The following is a 23,762-nucleotide window of genomic DNA, read 5'->3' on the forward strand; positions in this document are numbered from 1 at the left end:
GCTTTTTTCCTTTCTCTTTGTTCCCTGAAAACCACAGTAAAACTTCAACCCCTTGGAGAAAGGAGGATGTTTGTGCTATTTGGAAGATTTAATATGTAAAAGCATTCCTGGTTTTATATGTTCATCCCACCTTAAAGGTATTTTTTTTTTTTTCCCAAGAATCCAGGGTCACATTTAGCCCATGCTGCTATATTACAGTCTAAGGAAAAACACAAATTAGTATTGAAGGACTAAAATTTGGATCTTTGAGGAGGGACAGAGAGGAAGAGGCTGAGCATGGAGGCACTGGCAGGCAGGTGAATCAAGTGTTCACTGAAGAGAATTAGGGAACTGTCATTTTCTTACAACGAAACTATGGAAGAATGCAAAGTGTGGGTGTGGTTACTATTTGCATTGAAACAATGTAATGTCTTTTTCTTGATTTTTGGGGGGGCTTCTGATTTTTTTTCTTTTTTTTTTAATTTCAAAAATTGTACAGACCTAGGGGGGAAAAGTCTTTTCTGTTAATATATTTGCAATTCATGAAAGGATGTGGAAAATCCAAATAAATTACTTTTAAAAGCAGGCTTAGCCCCAGGTGCTTTGGGTCAGGGGTGGGATTTGTCCTTCAGGCGTTGGGCAAGTGACAGAGGTTGGGAAAGGTTTAAGGGCTCTTTTCTGTCCTGTGCCACCCGGGCCTCCGTGTGTCACCTGTAAATCTACCACAGCTTTCCAAATAGGCTGCAAAGTCCTGGCTGGAGTTCTGGGTGAGGTGGGAGGTGTGACACAGGTGTGACACTGGCTGTAAGGACCTGGAGCAAGGCCACGGAGCTGCTCCAGGGCTGGAGCCCCCTTGGAGCCAGGCTGGGAATGTTCCCCCGGAGAGGAGAAGCTCCAGGGAGAGCTCCGAGCCCCTGGCAGGGCCTGAAGGGGCTCCAGGAGAGCTGCAGAGGAAAAACAACCTGCTTGTTCCGCGTTCCCTGGGGAAGGACAAGGACAGTCGCAGCTGCTCTGTGGGATCAGGGTCGCCACCTCTAGCAATGTATCTGCAGCACCTCAAACATCCTTCCAGTCCTGAAAGGGGCTTAGAAAAAAAGAGGGAGAGTAATTTTTTACACAGGCAGATAGTGACAGAGCAAGAGGGGGAACCACTTTAACCTGAGAGAGATTTAGACTGGATGTCAGGAGGAAATTCTTTACTCAGTTTGGCACAGGGTGCCCAGAGCAGCTGGGGCTGTCCCTGGATCCCTGGCAGTGCCCAAGGGACATTGGGGTGGGAGCACCTGGGACAGTGGGAGATGTCCCTGTCCAGGGCAGGGGTGGAACTGGATGGGCTTTGAGGCCCCTTCCCACACAAACCATTCCATGATTCCATGATCTCCTCAGCTCTGCTGTCCCACAGGGAAACAGTGACTCTGCCCACGACCATCAGGGAGAAGTGAAGGAGCTCACCTGCTTTTTGGCCTGTGGGACATGGAGTTGAGTTTTTTATTTGAACTAAACCTGTCCCGTGACTGGGACAAAGACAAAAAGACTATTAAAAAAGCATGAGTGGCAGCAGACGAAGAGGTCCATGGCTGTGCCCCACTGCTATCAGTGGTCAGGAGAAGGCACGGGAAGAGTTTTCCGTGTCTAGAAGCAGATGGCAGTGGGAGGACCCTGAGGCCAGCAGCGTGCGGCTCACAGGGGACTCAGGGAGCCGCGGGTGGCTCCTGTGCCTTGGCTTCCTCGGGGACCGCGGCCGGGGGGACACGGGGCAGAGGTGCCGCGGGCCCGGTGTCCCCAGTGTCCCCGGTGTCCCCGGTGTGGCAGGGCCCGGTGTGACCCGTGCGACAGGGACCCGCGGCGGCCACGGGACACAGGCCCAGGGCCCCGCAGGAGAGACGGGCCCTGCCTCACCTGTGGGACACGGGCCCGGGGCCACCCGCGGGACAGAGCCCGGTGTCCCCGCGGGACCGCAGCCCCCGTCCCCCCGCGCCGGGGCTCGGCGTCCCAGCGGCACCTCCCGGTGCCCCGGCAGGTCCGTCCCCGCTGCGGGACCCGCGCCCCGCACGGGGCACGAGTGGCCTGCGGCCCGCGGGACGCCCCACGGCCCCCGGCCCCCGGCCCGGGGCCTCCTCCGGGACACCGGCTCCCCGCGTCCCCCCGGCCCGACCCCCGCCCCGCACCCAGGGCCGCCCCCGCCGCCCCCCGCCCGCCGCCCCCGCGGCCCGGCCGGTCCCGCGGCTGTCCCGGGGGGCGGCGGCGCTGCGGGACCCCGAACCGGGCCGGGACCGGGCCGGGGGCTCCGGGGCGGGGGGGCGCGGGGGGGGGCGCGGGGCAGGGGCCGAGCGGCGGCACCGCATCAATCACCGCCCGCCCCGCCCCCCGCGCCTGATTGACGCGGCCGCGGCCAATGGGGCGCGCCCATGCCCCCCGCGCAGCCAATGGGCGCCGGGGAGGGCGGAAGGTCCCCGCTTGAAGGCGGCGGAGCGGCGCAGGTAGGAGCGGGCGCGGCGCGGGCGGGGGGCTGCGCTCGGCCCGGGGGTCGCCGCCCCCGCGGGCAGCCCCGGCCCCGCCGGCCCGCAGCTCGGCCCCGGGCACCGCGCCGCGGCGGGCCCGGGGCCGGCGGGCGGCTCCTCCCGCCCGGGAGTTGGGGGTCGGGGGCAGGGTCGCGGCGGGGCCCGGGCCCGGGGCGCCGGGGGAGCTCCGGCCCTCCGCGCCGCCCCGGGGGGACCGGGCCCGGCCGGCTCCGTGCGGAGCGGGGACCCCCCCTCCGGGCCGCCCCGCGCCTCCATTTTATCCCGGGGAAGCCAGGCCGGGCCCGGGGGGCTTCCCGAAGGCTCGGGGGCGGCCGCAGCCCCCGGCCCCGCGCTCCCGGGCCGCGCTGAGGCCGCCGCCGGGCCCGGCCCCGCCGCTCGGCCCGGGATGGAGCGAACGGTGGGAGGGGGCGGCGGGGCCCCCTTGTGACAGCCCTTTCTCTCCTCAGCTCCTGCGTTTCCCCACCTCCTCCGGTAAATAAATAAGAAACTTGCATCCCGCCCGGCGTCGGCCGAGGCTGGAAGGAGCCGGAGCCGTTCCCGTGCCGCCGCCTGCCCACCTGGAGCGCAGGTGTGAGGATGGGCCTGGCCGAGATGCCCCGCAAGGTACGTGCCGCCCGCCCCGCGGCCCGGGGCTCTCCGGGTCCGTGTGTTCGGGTGCTCGGCAGGTGCTGGGCCGGTTCCTGCCCGTGCAGGAGGAGGCTGGAGCCCTGCACGTAGTTTGTTGGCTGATGCAGAACTTTAAAATGGAGGTTTGGTGTTATGGCTGGAAGCGTGGATTCATCCTGTGTGTGTGCGGGGTGTTCCTCTCTCCTGAGCCCTTCAGTGGCTGCGGTGAAGAGATGTGGAGGCTCCTCCTGTGTGTGTGTATTTACAGGTGTTACCTGTCCTTGTGTGCAGCACCATCGAGACATCAAGGTGTGACTTGCCCAGAAAAAGAAAGGTCTTCTGCTTTTTTTCCCCTCCCTTTATTGTATTCATCCTTAAACCCCGGGTTTACACTAAGCTCCTTTAAATTTGCTGATTTGTGTGGTTTATATACGTATTTATAGTATCAAAAGAGTTTTGTGTACACCTGTCAGAGGGGTCTTGGCTTTGTCCTGTGAAAGCTGAAGGTCTAAAGCTGTAGTTTCCTGCTCACCTTTCTGTGGCTCTGGTTTCCCCGTGTGTGAGGCAGCCGTGGTGCTTCTGGGGCTGGAGCGGAGCCTGGCAGGGGTTTGCTGTTGCTTCTTTGGAAAAGTGACCTCTTGCCTTGCTGATGTTATTACATTAAAAATGTGTCCTAATCACTCAGGTACAGGAATCGAGTTCTGTGCAGCTGAAAAAAACTTGAAGAGAAGTGCTAAAAAGAAGGATATTTCCCTCTTTTCGTAAATCTACAAGCCAAAGCAGCCTGACTTTAGGCAATTATTAAGGCTGAATTTAGACAAATTCTCTTGTAATGGGAAAACCAAAAATCTTATCTCAATCCATTCACATTGACCTTGCACAAATCTGCTGTGGTATCTGATCTCCAGTTGGCCAACACAGCAGCAAAGCTCCTGGTCTTTGTACACAGAATAACAGTGAGTTGTTTTGTGGGCTTTAAAAATGGAATTAAATCTCCCTGTTGTGGGTTTTGGAGGTTATCGTGAAATACTTTGGAGATCTGTGTTGCTCCAGCTCCTGCTGACCCTGGTGGGAGTTAGGAGAGAACTTCTCTGCAGACCTGTCTTTATTTCCAAAGTGCCACGTGCTGATGTGTTGGGGTTTGATGTGTGGAGCCTCTCGCCCACGTGGGCACTGTGAGTGTCCCATTTGTCCTGATCCCAAATGCCAGCTCCTTAGTCTCGTGCTGCAGCCTGGAAAACCGTGGAGGGGAAAACCCAGTGAGGTCTAAGAGAGCTGCAGCCCCGTGGGCTGGGGAGATGGTGCTGGTGTGGGCTCGTGGCTGGGGAGGCTGTGAGAGGTGCCTGGGATTCGGGAGGGTTTTCCTGGTGGAGCAGGGCAGGGCAGGTGGGAGGGAGCCCTGGATCCGTGCTGCCTCCCCTGAGCCGGCAGGAGCTGAGGGGAAGGAGCAGTCTGTGTGTGCTGCTGGTCACTGCAGCCCTCGGCAGCTCTGCTGAGAGCATCTTTGCTTCTGTGGGGAGGATCTTGCTGGACCTTGCTTTTTTTGGAGTGTGTTGAGCGTGTCACAAGTTGAATTGCTTTACAGCTCTGCTGGGACCTGTCTGAGGGCTGCTCTCACCAGTATCCCCCATTTGTGCTCAGGCTCCTAGCACCTGGCATTGCCACAGTGTGCAGTGTTTTATTGTCACAGAAGAGACCAGCTCACTTATAGCCCTGAAGTTTTATGAAGCTGATTACCTGGGGCTCCTCAGAGGGGCAGGGTCCTGCCTGGTCCTTCCCAGGGGAATGCAGCTGTGCTGCTCCAGCTGTGTGTCACAGAGCAGGGACGTGCTGCTCCTCCTGCCGCTGCCATTTCCCTGTGGTGGCTCTGATTCCCCCGTGCTGGACTTGTCGTAGGAAGTGTGGGTAATAAGAACAGGTAGAGACAGGACTTTTTCACCTCTGCGTTCTGATTTCTGGCAGTGTTGCTGAGGGTGTGAAGGCAGGTGGATTTGTCTGGGACTGAGGAATTTGTGTGAAGCACTGACAGTCTGGGCTCAGACCTGCAGCCTGGGTTATTTCTGGAGCAGAGGGGCTCAGAGCACAGCCCTTCTCACAAGATGATGGTTCAGCATGGCCACAGGAGTAATTCATCTAATATCCTGCTTATCAGCTGTTATTTAGTCTGGTTAAGATGAGGCTCCAGTTTGGGATTAAACTGAATTATAAGTAACTGCCAATAGCATGGTAATTATTCCCCCCAAGCCTGGAAATCCAAACAGTAATAGAATTGTTCCAAGTGCCCTACAGCAGAAACAGAAACAAATTCTTGTAGTGGATCTGAGTAAAGTCACGTGGAAAAGAGGGCTGCAATGTGAATCAAAACCAGGACCTTTAAAACTGGTGTTAGTATTGCGTGTGGCAGAGGACTGGTGTCACCTCTGGGAAGCAGCAGGCACTGGAGCTGGGTTTGGGAGCTCTGGGTTCACTGTTCACTCACTCAGGGAGCGTGAGGTGTAGGACTTGGTGCAGACTGAACCTGTGAGGACTTTCTGTGAGACTTAGCCATGGCTTGTGGATAAAGTGCACCAAGGGGAAGAGGGAGAAAGGGTTGAGTTGTGCAGCAGGTGAAAACCCAGTTTCCCTCTCAGCCCCGTGCTGGTGTCCCAGCTGGAGTAACAGCCTAGGAATTCAGGGTGGTTTATTGTGAGTACTCAGCCAGATGTGGCTCTTTGGGAAGTGCTTCCCTGTGCTCCCCAGGCTGGTACAAGTAGAAGTTCCCATCAGGACTCTGTGGAGCTGCTTCTGTCCAATGTGCTTTGGTCTGATGCAACAGCAGGGAGGATTTGAGAACTTGGCACATTGGGACCAACGCCTTTGGCAGGGGCTCAGACTCACTGGGGTGAAGCTTGTTACCTTTGTGAAATAGTCCAGCATTCCTCAGGCTCACATCCCTGTGGAACACAGAGAAGTACATTTCACAGTCTGTACATAGAAACCTTAATTGACTCAAAGTATCTTAATGTGTCACAATGACAAAGATGGTGGACTTGACAGTATTTTAAATAATTTCCCCCCTCAGTGGGTATCCTTGAGTGACCTTGGGTGACTTTGAGAGGTCCCATGGTCTGTGGAGCAGATACTGCAGTCTGAAAACAAGCAACGAGGGCTTGGAATGACAGGGAAAGGCAATTGCTTTAAACGAACAGAGAGTAGGTTTAGATTGGGTATTAGGGAGGAATTCCTCCCTGTGAGGAGGGTGAGGCCCTGGCACCGGTGCCCAGAGAAGCTGTGGCTGCCCCTGGAGGTGCCCAAGGCCAGGCTGGACAGGGCTTGGAGCAGCCTGGGATGGGGGAAGGTGTTCCTGCCCCTGGATGGTCTTCAGGGTTCCTCCCAACCCAAACCACTCTGGGTCCGTGTTGTCTTTGGAATTCTGAATGTCTGTATCAAGTGGCTCCATCTAAATCATCAAGAGGGTTTTCAGACACACTCTTGTTGCTACAGCTTATCTATATTTAGCTTTAAACCAGAAATGTTTTGCGTTATCTGAAGTTTCTGGGGCCACTGACAGTTGACTTCACTGCTTTTTGTTAGGGTGACGTTGCAAATGAAGATGCAAAAATTGTGGTTGTATCTGTAGGGAGTCTTATGATTATGTTATTTAGTGGCCAGCCACCTTTCTCACGTTCAGGATGTTTCCCAAACTGAAATAACATGGTTTTGGGCTCAAAAGTCATAATTAATAACACGTAAGAGTTATTGTATTTACAGATATGCATATGCTTATTGTACAGAGACTGTTAAATTTCTGAGGCAATCAATGCAAGTAATGAGGATTAATAGGTAGAAAGATGAGGTAACAGTTAGGTGTGAGTGGCTGGGTTCACAGCCCTCACCAGATATTGTGGTTTGAGTGTTCTGGGTGTTCTGGAGAAGAGAACAATTCCAAGGATGATGCTGTAAAAATGGGCCTTCAGTGTGGAGAGCTGCTGCTGTTCATGTTCTTGTCCTGATTCCTCCAGGTCAGGAACGTCCTGTGAGGGACAGGTGGGTGGCTGCTCCAGGAGTGGCCACAAAAAGGCAATAAAGTTTCTGATCTTTGTCAGTTGTGGCACAGTTTTAGGTGGGGAAACTGAGGCTGGTGGGGCCATAGGAGGCACATGCCAGAGGCCAGAGTTGTGTTGTTTTAGATGCACAGCAATTTTTGCTACATCATCTCCAGGTCAGGCTCGACGATGGGAGCTGCAGCTGTGTCTGTGCTGCAGGAAGATCCAGACCTGTTCTGGAATGTCAGGCTGGAATCTGGGCTCTTGGTCTGTGCCTCAGCAGAAAATCCTGCACTGCAGAGTGAACAAAAGATCAGACATTTTATTGCACAGGAATCTCTTTTAACTTCCTCCACAACAGACTGTCCTCACTTTTCTGTTCCAGTAAAAAACCACATTTCTTGCTACTTCTGCTTTTTAGCTGAGCTCTAATTCGAGGCAGATTAAAAAACCAGTGAGGTTTGCATGCCATCGTAGGGTCCTGGGTTCCTAAAGTTCTTTCCAAGTGAGGTGAGGTGATCAGGAGAGAACTGCAGCTGCTGAGTTCCTCATGCAATTGTCTTTCAGAAACGGTATTTTTGTTACCCTTCAGAATAGATCGTGTTCACTGTGTGACCCCGTTTGGTAATGGATGTGGGGCTGCTGATAACACACTGCCCTGCTGTCCTCCTTGGCACTGGTTCATCACTGACTTAAAGCCCTGTTCAAAGTCTCTACACTCATTTTTTAAGGTGCTGCATGAGAGTGCTGAGCCTGGGGGCATGTGGGGCTGGGAAATGGCCATCACAGAGGGGACAGCCCAGGAGTGGAGCTGGCTGTCTGCAGCTCCCTGCTAGGGCAGAAAAACCAGCATTAGCCTTGCTGCTGTCCTTGCTTGAGTATTTCTCTTGGGAAAAACACTTAGGTATAAGCTGTGTTTTGAGCATTTGTGTGGTCAGCAGAGACCTCTGGGGTGGCTCTGGCTGCAAGCCCAGGTGGTCACACACACCCTTAGAAAAATGATGAAATGTGAATTTCCTGGCCCAAAGCCCCAGCTGTAATGACAGTGCCGTGGTGTGATATGTTAAGCAATATATTGGATTTTAAAGAGCAGTAGTAGCGTCTTGGCTCATATGTCCAAATGCTTTTTAGAGGAAGGCAGCACTGCTCAGGCACACGGTGGGGTTCCTGTGCAGGGCCAGGAGTTGGACTGTGATCTTGGGGTGTCCCTCCCAGCTCAGGGTGATCTGCAATTGCTTGTGTGCTATTGAACCACCTCGTGTGCTGCTGGCTTCTGAAGCACGAGGACGGAATAAACTTGACCGTGTGTGCTGCATAATCCAGGCCAGGATTGTCCACACTGGAAAGAGGATTCCTCCTTACCTAATTCTGCAGTCGAGCAGGACAGGTTTTGTTTTTCTCCAAGTGCAGTTCCCTGGGGCAGGTTCTCCTCTGTGATGGTGAACGCAGCTGGCGCTGCTGGAGCTCTTCCCTTTGCAGGCAAATGACGGTATAAAGCACTTTTTTTCTTGGCAGAGCTGCATTCCTGCTGTAGAGGCAGCAGAGCGGTGTTCTGGCTGAGAGAAATGCAGTCCCAAGCCCCTGGCAGAGCAGGGAAGAGCCTTTGCCCGGCAGGAATTTCCAGCGGGGCCGTGGGCTCTGTGTGTGCTGGGGACAGCCGCTGGGACCGCCTGCGAGTGGCCACACTGAAGGTCAGAGAGGTGAAGCGGTTTCTGCAGTCCCAAAGGAATCCTTTCTTGCTCTTGGAGCGTCCTGTGTGACGGAGGCTGTGAGGAGGGGCCGAGGGAGGGCCGCTCTTGGCCGGGCTGCCAGCGCTGTCCCCAAACCGCCTCTGGAGCCTGGGCTGCGGGAGCGGGGACAGCCCGCGGGGACAGCCAGCCCCGGAGCCCGCGGGGACAGCCCACGGGGACAGCCAGCCCCGGAGCCCGCGGGGACAGCCAGCCCCGGAGCCCGCGGGGACAGCCCACGGGGACAGCCCCGGAGCCCGCGGGGACAGCCCGCCCCGGAGCCCGCGGGGACAGCCCGCCCCGGAGCCCGCGGGGACAGCCCGCCCCGGAGCCCGCGGGGACAGCCAGCCCCGGAGCCCGCGGGGACAGCCCGCGGGGACAGCCCGCCCCGGAGCCCGCGGGGACAGCCCGCCCCGGAGCCCGCGGGGACAGCCAGCCCCGGAGCCCACGGGGACAGCCCACGGGGACAGCCCCGGTGCCCGGCTCCTGTCCGGGGACCGTGGCCAGAGCAGTGCGAGACGAGCCGGCAGCGCGCTCCCGGGGCTGCGGACGGACACGGGAGAGCGTGACGTGCAGTTTTGCGGGGAAACACTTAAGCGGCGAAACTATTTTTTTTTTTCTGTTTGTGCCGGGAGCGGGCTGGCGGTGGCGGCGCCGTGCGCTTTGGGCAGGAGGCGGTTAAAGCGGCGCCGTGTCCCGCGCGTCCCCGGGCGGACTCCAACTCCCGGCGTGCCCCGCGCGGCACCGCGGGCGCCCCCTGGCGGCGGCCGGCGGGCAGCGCAGCCTCCCGCAACGGCGGGGCCGCGGCGGGCGGACAAAAGGCGGCGGGCCCGCCCCTCGCTCCCCTTCCCCGCGCTCCCTCCCCGGCGGCGGCGGCGGCGGCGGCGCCGGTGCCCGCCCCTCCCTGCCCTTCCCGTCCCCGCCCCTCCCGCACTGCAGCTCCTCCGCGCGGCCGCGGCGGGCGCTCGGCGGGGCCCCCCGGCTGCGGGCGGGCGCGGGCTGCGCTGCGCGGCGCGACCGCCGGGGGCGCTGCGGCGGCGCCCCCCGCCCCCCCGCCTCCTCCCCGTCCTCCTCCTCCTTCCCCCCGGTGCATTCTCCGGCTGACGGGAGGGGGAGGGCAGGGAAGGAGCCCGGCCGCCATTTTCGAGCCGCGCCGCCGCCGCGCTCGCCCGGAGCAGGGGGGGAACCGGGCGCGCCGACGAGAAGCGCCGCAGCGCCCGCTCCCGCCCCAGCGCTCCGAGCCGGGGGCGGGGGGGCCCCGCTCCCCCCCCTCCCCCCCCACCCACCCCCGGCGCTGCGGCCGCCGAGGGAGACGGGCGAGCCCATCCCCCGTTCCGCCGGGGCGGGCGGGGGGGGCGCCGGGGGCGGCGGCGCCGCGGCTGCCGCCCCTCGTGCCGGGGGGCCCCGGCGGGTTTGTTCGCGAACTGCGCCCGTTTCGCCGCGGCCGAGCCCGCCCGGACCGCGCTCGCCGCTCGTCACGTGGTAGGTGCCGCTCGCCCCGCGCCCGCCGCCCCGCGCCCGCCGCGCCTCCCCCGCCGCCCCTTTGTTAGAGCCGCCGCGCCCCGCCGGGGCCCGCCGCCGCCGCGCCCCAACTTCTGCCGGCGCCCCCTCCCCGGCGCGGCGGAAAGTGCGGGGGTCGCGGCGGGAGAGCCGCCCCGCACCCCCCCGCCCGCCGCCCCCGGGGCTGCGGCTGCCCGGGGCCGGGGGGGGGCCGCGGGCGGGGGGCGGCGGCGCCGCTCCCCGCTGAAAGCCCGTGCCCGGGGGTCCCGCGGCGTCGGGCCGGGGCCTCTCACGTGGCCGCTGCCCCCGGGGACGGGAAGGGACGGGAGGAACGGGGGGGCACCGCTCCCTTACCTGGGGGGAAAGGGGGGCTGCCGGGGGCGGGCGGGGGGGGGGGGCACACGCGAAGTTTTAAAAGTAAACAGAAAAAAAAAATTAAATTGCATAACCTTAAAGCTTGCAAAACGCGTGGAGGGAGCAGGTCCCGCGGCCCCAAATCCGCCTGGAAAATAGGAGCGGAGCGGTGCCGGTAATCCCGGTGGGCTGTCACCGGCGGGAGCCGTGTCACCGGGCGCTCTCCCTGCTCCCGGGGTGCACAATAGCGTCATTTTCCAGGTGGCTTCGAGCTCCAAAACCATTTCCCTGTATTTACTTTCCGGCCGCACATTTTGTATTTTATTTATTTCGAGGCGGCCCTGCCGATCCCGGGTTATTTTCCCCAAAACAAGCTGGAGGAGTGCGGCTATCCTGAAATGCTTTCCGTGATCCTACGTGTGTTTACTTCCATCACGGGATTAGCATCTTCCAGTGCTTGGTTACGGAGAAATTTCCATCGTTTGGGGTATAAATGGGGGTCATGCAGGAGGAAAAATAAAGCCGCTAAATATATTGGGAACTAAACTCATTTTCTGCCCAAAAATCAGACCCACCTTCCAAAGCGAGGTGCCGTCTCTCCTCTCCTTAAATTTGTGTCCAGGTGGAGCAGGAGGCAGGCACTCCATAGATTCTATTCCCTGTTATGTAAAATGCACTTGAATGACAAACTGTAGTTTTCCATGAAACCGGTCAGGATATGGGAGGAACTGCAGGTTTTTTATTTGTTTTGACTGACCATTATATTTTGGACTGGTTTGGGCCACGGCCGTGCCGGTGGTTACATCATGTCATGTGTTGTGTACAGGGTGCTTTGTGCCTCTAAAAATAAGGTGAGGAGAAGCCCGCTCCTGGGTGGGCAGGTCGGGGAGGGCTCCGGAGGGCTCGGTGCCGCTGTCCGGGGATAAAACCCTCTGGGGCGGGTTGAGGTGTGGCTGTGAGTGCCCCTGCCCCTCTGCCGGGCCTGGCAGTCCGGGCATCTCCTTTGCGTGCAGGCGTTTTCTCTTTAAAACCATATTTGTCCTTTTTATAGCCTTTGTTTTCATGGAGGAACCTCTGATGCTCTTCCCTGCTTTAGCGTATCCTCTTGGATTTCCATTCTGGCACGGGAACAGCGACGCTCTTCAAGCTGATTATATAGAGATATATATATATATCATTTTTTTTTCTTTAATTGAGAAGTGAGCAGCCTTTTAGAGCGGGCCGGGGGCGGCGCGGGGAGCCCGGTACCGGGGCCGGTGTCAGTACCGGTGTCAGTACCGGGGCCGGTACCGGGGCTCTCCCCGCCCGCCCCCGCAGCCATGGGCACGGTGGGGTTTGTTTTTTTCCCCTTGTAGCCACACTGCCAAGGTAGCACAGCTGTGTGGGGCTTAATGGATTGATATGCTGCAGGAGCAGTTAATTGTGGAACTTGGTTGTGGTACTGTTATAGCTGATTTGTAATGATTTAGCAATGAGGAATGACTTGTGTTCTCTCGTCAGAGGTGATAAAGCAGCAGATGACCCGGCAGATGTGGCTGTGGGTTTCTCTTATGCCTTTTTTCCCCTCTTTTGCCTCTTATTTATTTTTTTTTTTTAAATGCTGTATTTCAGTCCCATTTGCTCTCAGAGATCATCCGGTAACCGGAGAGCTGGTGAGAGTGTGACATCATGTGAGGCAGGGGTGAAAACTGAGCGCTTCTGTGACCAAAGTCACTTCCTTTTGCCCTGTTTATAACTTGTGTTTTGGTGAAGGCCACTGCCATTATCTAATGAACGCCCAGAACAAAGACTGTCTCTGGAGTTCAGCACTCCACCCTTCCCTGCTCAGGCTCCACTTGCTGCCTGTCCTTAGGAACCTCAGAAGGCTTTTCCAGGGAGGATGAGACTCAGTGGGCAGCGAGGTCGAGATAAAGCCTGGGCATTCTTAGGCCCAGCCCAAGGGAAAGGGCAAGTGGCACATATTTTCATTTATGGGCCTTCCATATAATTTTCCTCTTCTGGAAAATTACCTTTTTTTGGGACCATTTTTGAGAGTAGGTCAGTGCTTTCTCAACCCCAAACACCACCTGATTTTGCATTTTTCTTGGTTTTTTTTTTTTTTTAACCGGAGTATGAGAGAAGCAGGTGGGTCAACTTAGGCCTGACTTGGAGTTTAATTCCTGGAAGGGTCTCAGGTGGATCACACAGTGATGAGACCAAACAATGAGTAAGTTCTGCATGCCCGCCTCTCTTCTCAGTGTTTATCCTTCCATTAAAAAGAGCTCTGAGCACTGGGCAGTTGCAGTGGCAGGTGATCTGAGAAGCAGCGTTTCCGTTGCTGCATTTTATAAATACCATGTCCCTGCTCATGACTTCCAGGAATACAATGTCTATCTGGAATGAAAAGCAGCAAAGACTCGGTTTGAAAATCCTTCCCTGTAAACAGGAGTTTGGCTGCATGTTTGAGGATGCCGTTTTCTGTAACAAATCGTTTAAATTGGAATAAAAGCTTTCTGTTCTTTCTCAGCTGGACCAGGAGTTGTCATACCCAAATCAGCAAGAGTCTGGGTGATGCAGGACTTGAGTAAACATAATTCCATTAAACCCTGCGCCTGTCCTCGTCGGCCTGAGTTCAGAGCTGTGTTTTTGGAAGAGGAGAGTTGGGATAAGGTCTGGTGCAGGTTTTTTGAAGAAAGTTAGAGTCTTGGTCTCTCCTGCCACAAGGTGCAGCCAGCAGGTGACTGCCAGAGTTTGGAGAGTGAGACAAATGGAGAAATGGGAGCTGTTGATAGTTGGGAAGACTTAATTCTGGAGAGCAGAGTTATGACAGTGCAGTGTCTGAATTTAGTTATGAAACTGTGCTGTTTATCTGATAAAAAGAGGGAGAAAGGTAACAAAATCAAATCTGGAGAGGGGAAATGGGGTTAGCTGTCAGCCTGAACAGGCCTCATCCTCCTCTGTGCCTGAGTTAATCTCTTGCTGCAAACTTACTTTTTTCACATTTGGTGGAAAGAAAAGTTTAATTGAAACATATATTTCTCTATTGGGAGCTGCTTCAGGCCTCAGAGGCCTTAGCAGAAGGTGGACCTTAAAGATTTCTCATTTTCAGCTCTCCAACGCTGGGAAACATCTCTCTGAAATCTTTATAACTTCCTGTCAAGGTCTGCAGCGACAGAGGGTGTGATGGGGAGGTGACTGTGGGGTTGCTTTGCACTAAATGAGGAAGAGCAAACCCAGCTTGGGCTGTAATTACGGCCCGTGGAAAAGGACCTGTGATGTATGAGTGAACATCACCTTTTATTAAACCGGTGTCTGGGCTCTGGAGTTCTTGTCACCATGTTTCTGGTGGCTGCTGTGGCAGTGTGCTGTGGGCTGTGCTCCCTCCGAGGTCCCAGGAGCAGGAGAAACTGAGATCTGCAGTCAGCTGGACCCCAGGCAGAGCAGGCTTCAGCCTCTGCTGCCACACTGGGACCTGGTGACTTGGGACACTTTGGCTGCTCTTTATTCCTGAGGACACGGCCAGTGATCCCAAGGCACTGCAAAGGACCCTTCTGTAGTGACAGTCGGTGCCTTGCTCTAAAATACTGGATATAAAATATGGAGTATTAAGGTGGTGCCACTTCATGGGGCAGGGGAGTGTTAAGAGTTTTGGGAAGAGTTATATGCGTTTCAGCAAAGGTGGGTATGACTGTACCTAGTGAATGAAAATGTGTCTTTAAAATTAAAAGGCAATTCTGTTTTTTGTTTAACTTGCTCCCTGAGTCCTGAGTTCAGTTTTTCATATTTCCTGGGCAACTTGCCCAGATTATGCGAAAGAAAAACAAAATCTTTCTGATACTGCATGGGGGAGACCCAGATTTCACAATTAAAGCTTTTTAAATTTTATTTTATTTTTTATTTTTTGTTGTTGACAGGCTGCTGCTTTCTGCAGAAATCCCATCATTATTTTTGAGCCACATTCCTTGTGATTTGACTCTAAACTGCAACTTTGTTCTGAAGAGCAGCTTAACAGTAATGGGTATTTTTATCTTGAGACACTTAATTTTCCAGGTGAAGGCATTCTTGCTTTTAATGAGTCACTTTTTCAGATTTTTTTGATAGAGAATACAGTTAATCTTGCTTTGTGGCTTCTGTTTGTCTTTCTGACATCATATTGATGAAACCTCCTTTACCTCAGATGATGCAATGGGTTTGGTTTATTTATATCCAATGAGAATTCACAGGCGTAAGAGGGAATTGTTCTTGCAGAAGGAGATCTCAGAGTTGACCAGACCCTGCCACTCATGTGGACAAGGAAGTAGAAACAGCAGCTTTTAGTTTAATGTCAAGGGCTTCTCTTTGGAAACAAGTAAAAGTGGAGCTCAGTAATATTTCTGGGCTGTTCTTACTGTTAAAATTCTTATTTTTCCCTATGTACAAGTCCATAGCGTTAGTAGCTGTAGGATGTACTTGTGTGTGTATTGTAAAAATCTGTGGTTCTTGTGTATGTTCTTAACCTTTTTTTAATTAATATTACAAAAAAAGAGCCTGTTTCCCAAATGTGGGTCATTGCAGGCACACAGTCTGCACGTGATAACTGGCTTATCAATAAGGTGATCGTCCTGTACTTGCCTGTCACGTTTCCTTAATTAAAGCTTTGAGAGTTGCTTCTCATGTAAATCCCTTACTAAATTGGTAAACACCTGTCTTACAACTACAGAATGTTGAGAGGTGATAACAAAAGGCACGTGGAGAATCTGTTATGCACAATAGTCATAACTTTGGTAGCTGGACATTGTTTGTAGGGCTCAGGGAGTTGTGTGTTGTTACCTGCTGAGGTTAGCACAGATGATCTATTTTACTTGCAAAATGAAGTGTAGAGGGATTTTATTTTAGCAAGTTTGGGGTTTTTTTGTGTGCTTTGTTTTGGGTTTTTTTTTGACTGAAACATATTTGTAAGTGCACAGGTTGAGGAGTTGGCTGTGCTGTTGATTTGTAGTGGGGGAGGAGAGGGGAAGTGGGAATTGGTATAATATTCACTTCCTTCAGGGTAACTTGGCTTTTATTGCTTCTAACAGCACCTTTGTGTACATCAGGAAGTGGCTGCTGGGGAGGACAGGGCTTGGGGTGGAGGGGTTTCAGGGTGCAGTAGTGCAGGAATTTGGGATTTGAACCACAGTCCAGGAACAGAACAATGTGAGGTGGATGTGTGTGTAGCCAGGCAGTGCAGGGAGGGATGGAGGCAGGTGGGATCAGAGTCTGGGAGGAGAGCATGGACAGCCCTTCCAGGGGCACACCTGAGTCACTGTGGACACGTGCCTCCTGTGGCCAGTGCTCAGAGCTCCCCGTGTTTCTCATGACCCTCACTGGAAGCACAGTGCCTGGTTTCTCCCCAAGAAACCCTTTCCATAAGGAATTCAGAGGGCCAAAACTTCCTGTGTTTGTTTTGGGCTTATAGTGCAAGCCTGCACAAAATCACGTGCTTGGAAACCCGGTTCTCCTTTCAATGTCTGATTGTAAAATTGGGTTTTAGAGGTGGAGAGTGTTGAATAAGTCAGCGTGGCAGGGGATTGTTTTCAGGGCTGCCATGACCCGGAGTGTAGTGTGACCGGGTGTGCTCCTCCTGCCCCTCTGACTTCCCATGGGCCCTATTGCCCCTCTCCCTGTTTTTGGAAGCTCTGGGTGTTGGCTGGCTGGTGTGAGTGTGGTGGAGCCCCCGAGGAGCCCTGCTGGCCTCCTGGGCACCGAGGGAAGATGGGCGAGTTGTGTTATCCTGGTTTTACCTGCTTGCTGCAGCCTTTCATCTGGGCTCTGTTAATTACTGCTGAGTGCTCTGGCAGTGCTCTACTTCTAAAGGGAAAATGAAGAACGTTCATTCAGTATTAGCCTAGGACACGCTGTAAACACCACGGTGGCCTTCCAGAGGCAGCTCCTCTTGGATCCTTCCGAGCCAAATCCAGCTCAGGGGCTGCACCAGGGCTGCTGAGGCTGGAGCTGGCTGTGGAGCTGGAGCAGTGTCCAGTTACTCTGGCACTTCTCTACCAACAGGGCAGAAGTCTCTTGGGCCCTCGTGTGTCACTTGGAGTGCTGGGAATTAAAGACCTTTGGCAGGAAAGCAGTGAAAAAAGGGACCTGTGGGTGCTCATGTGGATCTGCTGGTACTGATGGGTGACAGCAGTTTCAGTAGGATTTGCCAGCACTGTTTTGGTCCCAACAGATTGGGGATAATTCTTGGAATTATTGTAAGTCTTACCAGAATGCTCTGAAAGTTCTTCAGACTGTATGAATGACCTTCCCATTCTGTGAAGGTCTTCCCATTCAGTCTTTCCTTTTCTTTGTTCTCCTTCCTCAGAGACGCCTTAACACCTTCTCCCCTCCCTGTTAGGAAGAAATTCCTGATAAACGTAATACAGCTTTAATAACAACCAACACCTATAAACAGAGAGGGAACATGCTTACATATGTTCCTTGATGTCTTTTCCAGGGTTTGCCATAAAAGTGGAGATCTAATTCAATGTTAGAGAGGCCAGTGCTGTCCAGCACACAGAGTTTATGACAACTTATAAAAAATAGACCAAATAACTTTTGGAGGTCATCTTTAAGGTACTAGAACAAAGCCTTATTCTTAAGGGAGGCTTTTCAGGCTTCCAAAGTATTCTGAATGCTGTCCCCTCCATAAGTGGAGCCAGGGAGGTTTGCAGTAGCTTAGCAGGAGGATTTGCTGTTTTCAGGTGGGTTTGTTAACCCTGAGGAAAAGGCAGTGTCAGAGTTTTACTTCCGTTTCCCACTTCTGTTAATTTAAGTTGATGACGTACAAATTAAAACTCTCTTCAGCCTGCAGCTCCCTCAGACTGACAGGCTGCAGTTGCAGATTTGTTCACAGAGAGTCATTTAGCACCAAGGGGAGGGTTTTTGCACTTTTTGCAGTTGGGTGTTTCCGAAGCCACTGTCGATGTCTCGTGGTGACTGTGGTGGAGAGCCCTGAGCCAGAGTTACCTCTGGAAGGGAAACCCACTCATTTCTGCAGAACTGGGAAGCTGTTAGGGGCAGTCATTCCCAGTGTGTCTCTAGTGAAGGTCTTGGAAGGAGGCTGGAGTGGAGGAAGTCTTTATTCTGACAGTCTTCCTCCCTCCTCTCCCAAGGGTCTCATAGCTACAAGTGGAAAGTTCCCTGCAAGTTCTTTTTTTTTTCCTTTCTTCCCTGAATAGGCATGTTCAGTTTTTATTTATGGACCCAAATGGTGAGTAAAAGCCATTTTCAGTGCATGTGGCCTAAACTTTTAGACATGCAGATCCTTTTTCAGTAAGAATAAAGTGTAGTTGATTACAGAATATCCTAGATTCTGTGAGTAGGGGACTTGGGAAGCCTGAACCCACCTCCAGCATCTTGATATTTTTGCTGCAACAGCTCTTTTTAACTCAGTTCCTCTGGAGAGTGTATTACTCCTTCCCTGTCTCCTCCTCCTGTGTCACCTACTGGATTTTATGGAGACTCTTAGCAGGGTGGTGTGATGAGCCCAGAAACAAAACTGGCTGTGAAATTTTCCTTGTTAAACATATTAAAACTTCAGATAGTCCTTGCTTTTCCTGTACAGCGGTACATTAATTTGGTCATTGGGGTGTGTTAATAAACAGCTGCAACAAGCTTATGCAAATGTATGTGAAATTAGAGGATTGGCATATCAGTCAAGAGATCAGGGCAACTTTTTTATTATTGAGTTGACATTGAAATATTTTATGAAGATGCTAAATAACTTCGGCAGTAAAAGGAAAATGAAGTAACTGTTTCACTGGCAGCACAACCAGTGCTATGGGTTATTTGAATGCAATTTAAAAAGGCATTTTAAAACAGTGGCAGTTTTAGTGGTAAGGAAAGTGGGTGAATGACCAGAGACTTGAAGGTGGGTGGGAAGAGGCTGCAGTGCAGAGAGATGAAGAGTCTTTAGTTATTTCTCCTGATTTGTTTGCTCTAGTTGAGTTAAACCCAGGCTTGCTGTGACAGTCGGTGTAGAACTGCTCTGTGCGTGTGTGGGTTAATCTTTATCCACGCTCTTGAAAGAGAAATGGGAATTGCTAACACTGGAAATCACCTGGCTCATTCGGAAATGTACTTCTGGGAAAGTAGGTTTCATATACACCAGGGAAGTGGCTTTCTTGCAATCCAAGTTTCAGGGAAGCAGTGAGATTTCCTCAGCCACTGGGAGTTTAAGCATATGGAGATTTGTTCCCCTCAAGCCCTGTCTGTGTTACATGTTATAGTCAAATTTGTCATTTTTAAGACTCCCTGAGCTGGCAGTAGAAGCGCTGAGAACTATTTCATAGGTGTAGCTCCGGGATTTTAATGATGAAATTGGTGAAGTTGCTGGCATTGAGGAATAGGAGCATCCAGGGCTGGAGCTTTCCTGGAGGCCTGGAAGGGTTCTGGTGTGCTCATGGATAAACTGAAAGACGGGAGCAGCAGTGTCAGACAGGCATTAACTCTGGGAGATGCTGGGGTTCTGGAGGGCTGGGTTGTGTGCTCCTGTTCCTGTTCCCAGCTGCCTGGGGCCTGCCTGGCTGTGCTCAGCGTGGCCAGGGCTCCTGGAGGAGCTGTGCTGGGCAGGGCTGGGGCTCCTGGAGGAGCTGTGCTGGGCAGGGCTGGGGCTCCTGGAGGAGCTGTGCCCAGTGTGGCCAGGGCTCCTGGAGGAGCTGTGCCCAGTGTGGCCAGGGCTCCTGGAGGAGCTGTGCTGTGCTGGGCAGGGCTGGGGCTCCTGGATGGAGCTGTGCTGGGCAGGGCTGGGGCTCCTGGAGGAGCTGCTCTCAGTGTGGCCGGGGCTCCTGGAGGAGCTGTGCTGTGCTGAGCATGGCCAGGGCTCCTGGAGGAGCTGCTCTCAGCGTGGCCAGGGCTCCTGGAGGAGCTGTGCTGTGCTGGGCAGGGCTGGGGCTCCTGGAGGAGCTGTGTTCAGTGTGACCAGGGCTCCTGGAGGAGCTGTGCTGGGCAGGGCTGGGGCTCCTGGATGGAGCTGCTCTCAGCGTGGCCGGGCGCGAGCGTGGCATCCGCGTCTGGCTGCCGGTGTGCAGAGTGTTTGATGTCTTTCCCCAAGTGCAGTGGCTGACTGTGTGCTCTCCTCCCCGCGCAGGCTGCCCTCGGGAGCGGCACTGGGAGGCAGTGGAGCTGGCCTCGGCAGCGGGAGAGGCTGGACTTCCCGTGTCTCTGTGCTGAATGGCTGCGATGGCGCCCGCTCTCACTGACGCAGCAGCCGAAGCTCACCACATCCGATTCAAGCTGGCTCCCCCGTCCTCCACCTTGTCGCCTGGCAGTGCCGAGAGCAACGGCAACGCCAGCAACATCCTCCTGGCCGCCAACGGCACCAAAAGGAAAGCCATTGCTCCGGAGGATCCCGGTCTAGATTTCCGAAACAACCCCACGAAGGAAGAGCTGGGCAAGCTGCAGCCGCTAGTGGCCTCTTATCTCTGCTCGGATGTAACATCTGTCTCTTCAAAAGAGCCTCTGAAGCTGCAAGGAGTCTTCAACAAGCAGACAGTCCTTAAATCTCACTCTCTCTTATCTCAGTCCTTTTTGAAAACGAGTGATCTATTGGGGAGGCAACCGGTGTTGGAATTCACTTTGGAGAATCTAAAAACAATGAGTGCTAATAGCCAGCCACCTCTCCCGCAAGCGCCTGTGAATGGCTTGGCCAAGAAATTGGCCAAAAGTACCAATTCAGACCATGAAAACTCTAATTCTCTGAATGGTGGGAAGTGTGCTCCTCCTTCTGCTGCCCTCCAGACTGTTGACTATAACACAGGAGGTTCTGAACTGGGGGACCTGAAGACCGGCTTGACCAATTGCACTCTTCCGCACAGAAGCCTTGATGCAGAGCACGCAGCTCCCTTTAGCAATAACAGCACCGCAAATAAACCTTCCCTGAACTGCGCCGAGCAGCAGTGGGGGCTGGAGGACACGCGGGTGCCCGGAGGGGCCGGTCGCTCCGACTTCGGGGGCACCAAGCCGGAGGAGCAGAAGCCTTCCCCGCTGCCTGGCCACCACAGCGCCCTGGACTCGGAGATGAGGACCAGGGCCCTGCTGCGGCGCCAGGCCGACATCGAGAGCAGAGCCCGGCGCCTGCAGAAGCGCTTGCAGGTGGTGCAGGCGAAGCAGGTGGAGAGACACATCCAGCAGCAGTTGGGCGGCTTCTTGGAGAAAACGCTGAGCAAGCTTCCAGCTTTGGACCCCCTGAGGCACCGGAGCCAGCTGATGTTGACCAGAAAAGCAGAAGCAGCCTTGAGGAAAGCTGCGAGCGAGACGGCTACTTCGGAAGGCCTGAGCAACTTCCTGAAGAGCGACTCGATATCGGAGGAGCTGGAGAGGTTCACGGCCAGCGGCATGGCCAACCTGAGATCCAGCGAGCAGGCCTTCGACTCGGACGTCACCGACAGCAGCTCGGGCGGGGAGTCCGACGTCGAGGAGGAGGAACTGACCAAAGCAGACCCAGAACAGCCCCACGTCCCGCTGTAAGTACCGCTCACTTGTCTCCTTCTGGTGGTGGGGAGCGAGGTGGAAGGTGGCAGGTAGAAACGCAGGTTTTGTAGGAGCCCTAAATTTTGAATGGTCATAGGTCAAAGGATTGTTAAAACTACTGTGGTGTGATTTGCAGCACTGAAGATAAAATTCCTCATGCTTACTGGAAATAGTCTTTGTTGCTAGTGGAGCAACAACATGGAAATAGTGGCTGGCTGGAGTGGTGTGAGCTGCAGAGAGAAACCTGGAATGCCATTAGCAGTTCTCTCCAAGATGCTTTGGTCCTGTCTCCTGAAAGGAAATGTTCTTTTACAATGGGAATATTTGTTGTAAACCTGTTGTGTAAAATAAGTCTGAATCTGTGTAGCTGACGGCATATTTATGATTGGGGAGTTATTTTGTGTGTTAAATGAACTGCCTGGAAAAAATACTCTGAAAGGATTTGGTTCAAGTGCCAGCGGAAGTGTGAAGTGAGTGTGTTCTCTTCTTGAATCTGGGAAATTATTGCTGGGAATTTTCTTCTTGTCTGTGAATTGCATTAAATGATGACAACAGCTTCATAATTATGTTGTTAACTGGATGCTTTTTGCATAAGTATTAGGTGTCAGTTTGTGTGTGGAGGAGGAAGATCCTTCTCAAGGCAGAAGGTTCTTGAGACAGGTCAGGGAAGAAGGGAAAATTTTGTTCCAAACCCAGAATTTTCCCTGGGAGTGCATACCACAATTATTTTGCAAAAACATCTTAAAAGGCCATATTCTGTGTCTGGTCTGTGTGAAATCTTGCTGGCATCAGGAGATGATCTCTTCCACCCTGATGGAGCTGTTGAACCTCAGTCTGTGGAGTGTCCCTACCGTTGACACAAAGGTCCCTGCATGGGCACAGGGTCCTGACTGGAATGCCAGTGGCTTTCCCATCCAGGCTGGAAATAGTCACCAGGACTTCTGCTTTCCTCTGCTGTCCTGGGATTGTTCAGATCTCTCTGGAGAGATGATGGAATGGATTTGAATACCTGTTGTCCAGAGTCTGTTAGTGACTGGTGGAGGGCTGTGTGACAGATTTTACTGAGCTGGGTAGATGTGAGCAGTGGGCACTTGGTACCTTCAGCATCCTCTGAGAATACACTCACGTGGATGAGTGTGGATAACCAGATGTTACAGCTTTTGAATATCAAATTCCAGCCAAATGTCACATTATGTTTTGGGATGGTGGCGCAGGATGAATTTCTGCATGTGAAGTTTTAAATGTGGCCTGAGTTTGGGTTTCTCCCAGTGTGAAGCTGGTAGCTAGCTGATCATGTGATCTCTCCTGGGTGAACATAAAGAGGTTCTTGTGCTGTTAGAAACAAGAGTTTACTAACTTTATTCCTCTTTTATAACATCCACAAATTTACTGTTGGGATTAGCAGTAGGATTGTATTTCTACCTCTTGTAGAAGTTATTGGAGGAGACATTTGATTAAAAATTTCTCCAAAATAATACTAAATTTCCCATATTGTGGTTTTCATGGCTTCACATGTTGTCTAGCAAAGTGAAATTTCTTTGCCACTCCTCTTAATCCCAAGAGGAAGTGCAGCATTCAGAGACCTGGTGCGTGAAATTCTTTGCTGACTTTTCCGCCCTTTGCGTTAGTCATGCCTTCAACTTCTGAGTACTCCTAAAAAGCCAAAGATTTGAAAGCTAATAAAAAGACTGATCCCTCTATTGTCTCTGGGTTCTGAAGCTGGTGTGTATGCACACTGGCATTTAGGCCAGGCCCACCAAACTTGGTTTAAAGTTAGTGCCTGTGGGCGTTCAGTGGTGAGCTCCCAGCACTGATGTCCTGTTGGATGGGAGCTGTGACACTGGCCCCAGCTCTGGCACTGCTGAGCCTCAGTGTGTGCTGGTGCTCCTCAGTGGGACTCCAAGTCAAGCCCAAGAGCTGGTACAAGCTTCTGAGCACATGGAAATGCCATTCTTTTCCAGCAGTGCTCAGAGGCAGGGAGGGAAGAGGCAAGTTTTCCGCTGGGAAGCCGCCTTGGGCCAGCTGAAATGGTTCAGAGCCATTGTTGTGCATCAGTGTGAGTGCAGAGGCTGCTCGAGGAGCGCTGTTGTCTTTTCTTTCTGAATTTACTTCTTAGAAGGAAGACGTGAACTCTGATTATTTTATTTTTGATAGTGAGATGGGATATCTAAATGTGCAATGGAGACATTCCAAACCCACCTGGATCCATTCTGCATTCCTGTGTAACCTGCTTTAGGAGACCCTGCCTTGGCCGGGGCTTGCACTGGAGGATCTCCAGAGGTCCCTTCCAACGCCAGCAATTCTTGGATTCTATACACTTCTCATTGCTCAGCCGCCATCCTTTGGCTCTGCATTGCTTCTGGATGCCCCTGCCTTTCCCCCAAAATACTGCTCTTTGCTCCTAGACTTCAGTGAGAGTTGTGCCACCGACAGGAGCCTGCTGGCCATGAGTGGCCGTGTCACCAGCCACCTCTGAGATTCAAGTAGGAGCACTCAAAAGAGACAAAGACGTGTTTACATCACGCTTAGATAAGAGCTGACCTTTGAGTTTTTCTGGTGTGGTGGCATTCCAGAATCAGTATCTGGTCAAG

General features: G+C 53.6%; 1 protein-coding gene and 1 long non-coding RNA gene across 5 annotated transcripts in view; one reads left to right on the top strand and one right to left on the bottom strand.

Moving 5' to 3' along the window:
* The first annotated feature begins 3,086 nt into the window (after positions 1–3,086).
* Positions 3,087–23,762, top strand: part of KANSL1 (KAT8 regulatory NSL complex subunit 1) — a 76,117-nt gene continuing 55,441 nt past the window's right edge. The window contains exons 1-2 of one of the 4 annotated variants that reach the window (XM_066336855.1): positions 3,087–3,104; positions 19,790–21,164. In XM_066336855.1, coding sequence (XP_066192952.1) covers positions 19,873–21,164 — 1,292 coding nt within the window. In that variant the 5' untranslated portion in view covers positions 3,087–3,104; positions 19,790–19,872. Of the gene's footprint in view, positions 3,105–9,947; positions 10,342–19,789; positions 21,165–23,762 lie in introns of those variants that run through there. The other 3 variants (XM_066336858.1, XM_066336857.1, XM_066336854.1) reach the window with 3 other exon arrangements.
* LOC136372328 (uncharacterized) lies at positions 6,843–8,992 on the bottom strand. Its single transcript, XR_010745469.1, has 2 exons — positions 8,495–8,992; positions 6,843–7,426 (listed from the first exon to the last, which is right to left on the bottom strand). It is a non-coding gene; the product is annotated as an uncharacterized lncRNA (long non-coding RNA).

The sequence above is a fragment of the Sylvia atricapilla genome, chromosome 27 (assembly GCF_009819655.1).
Source record: "Sylvia atricapilla isolate bSylAtr1 chromosome 27, bSylAtr1.pri, whole genome shotgun sequence".
Classification (NCBI taxonomy): Eukaryota; Metazoa; Chordata; class Aves; order Passeriformes; family Sylviidae; genus Sylvia; species Sylvia atricapilla.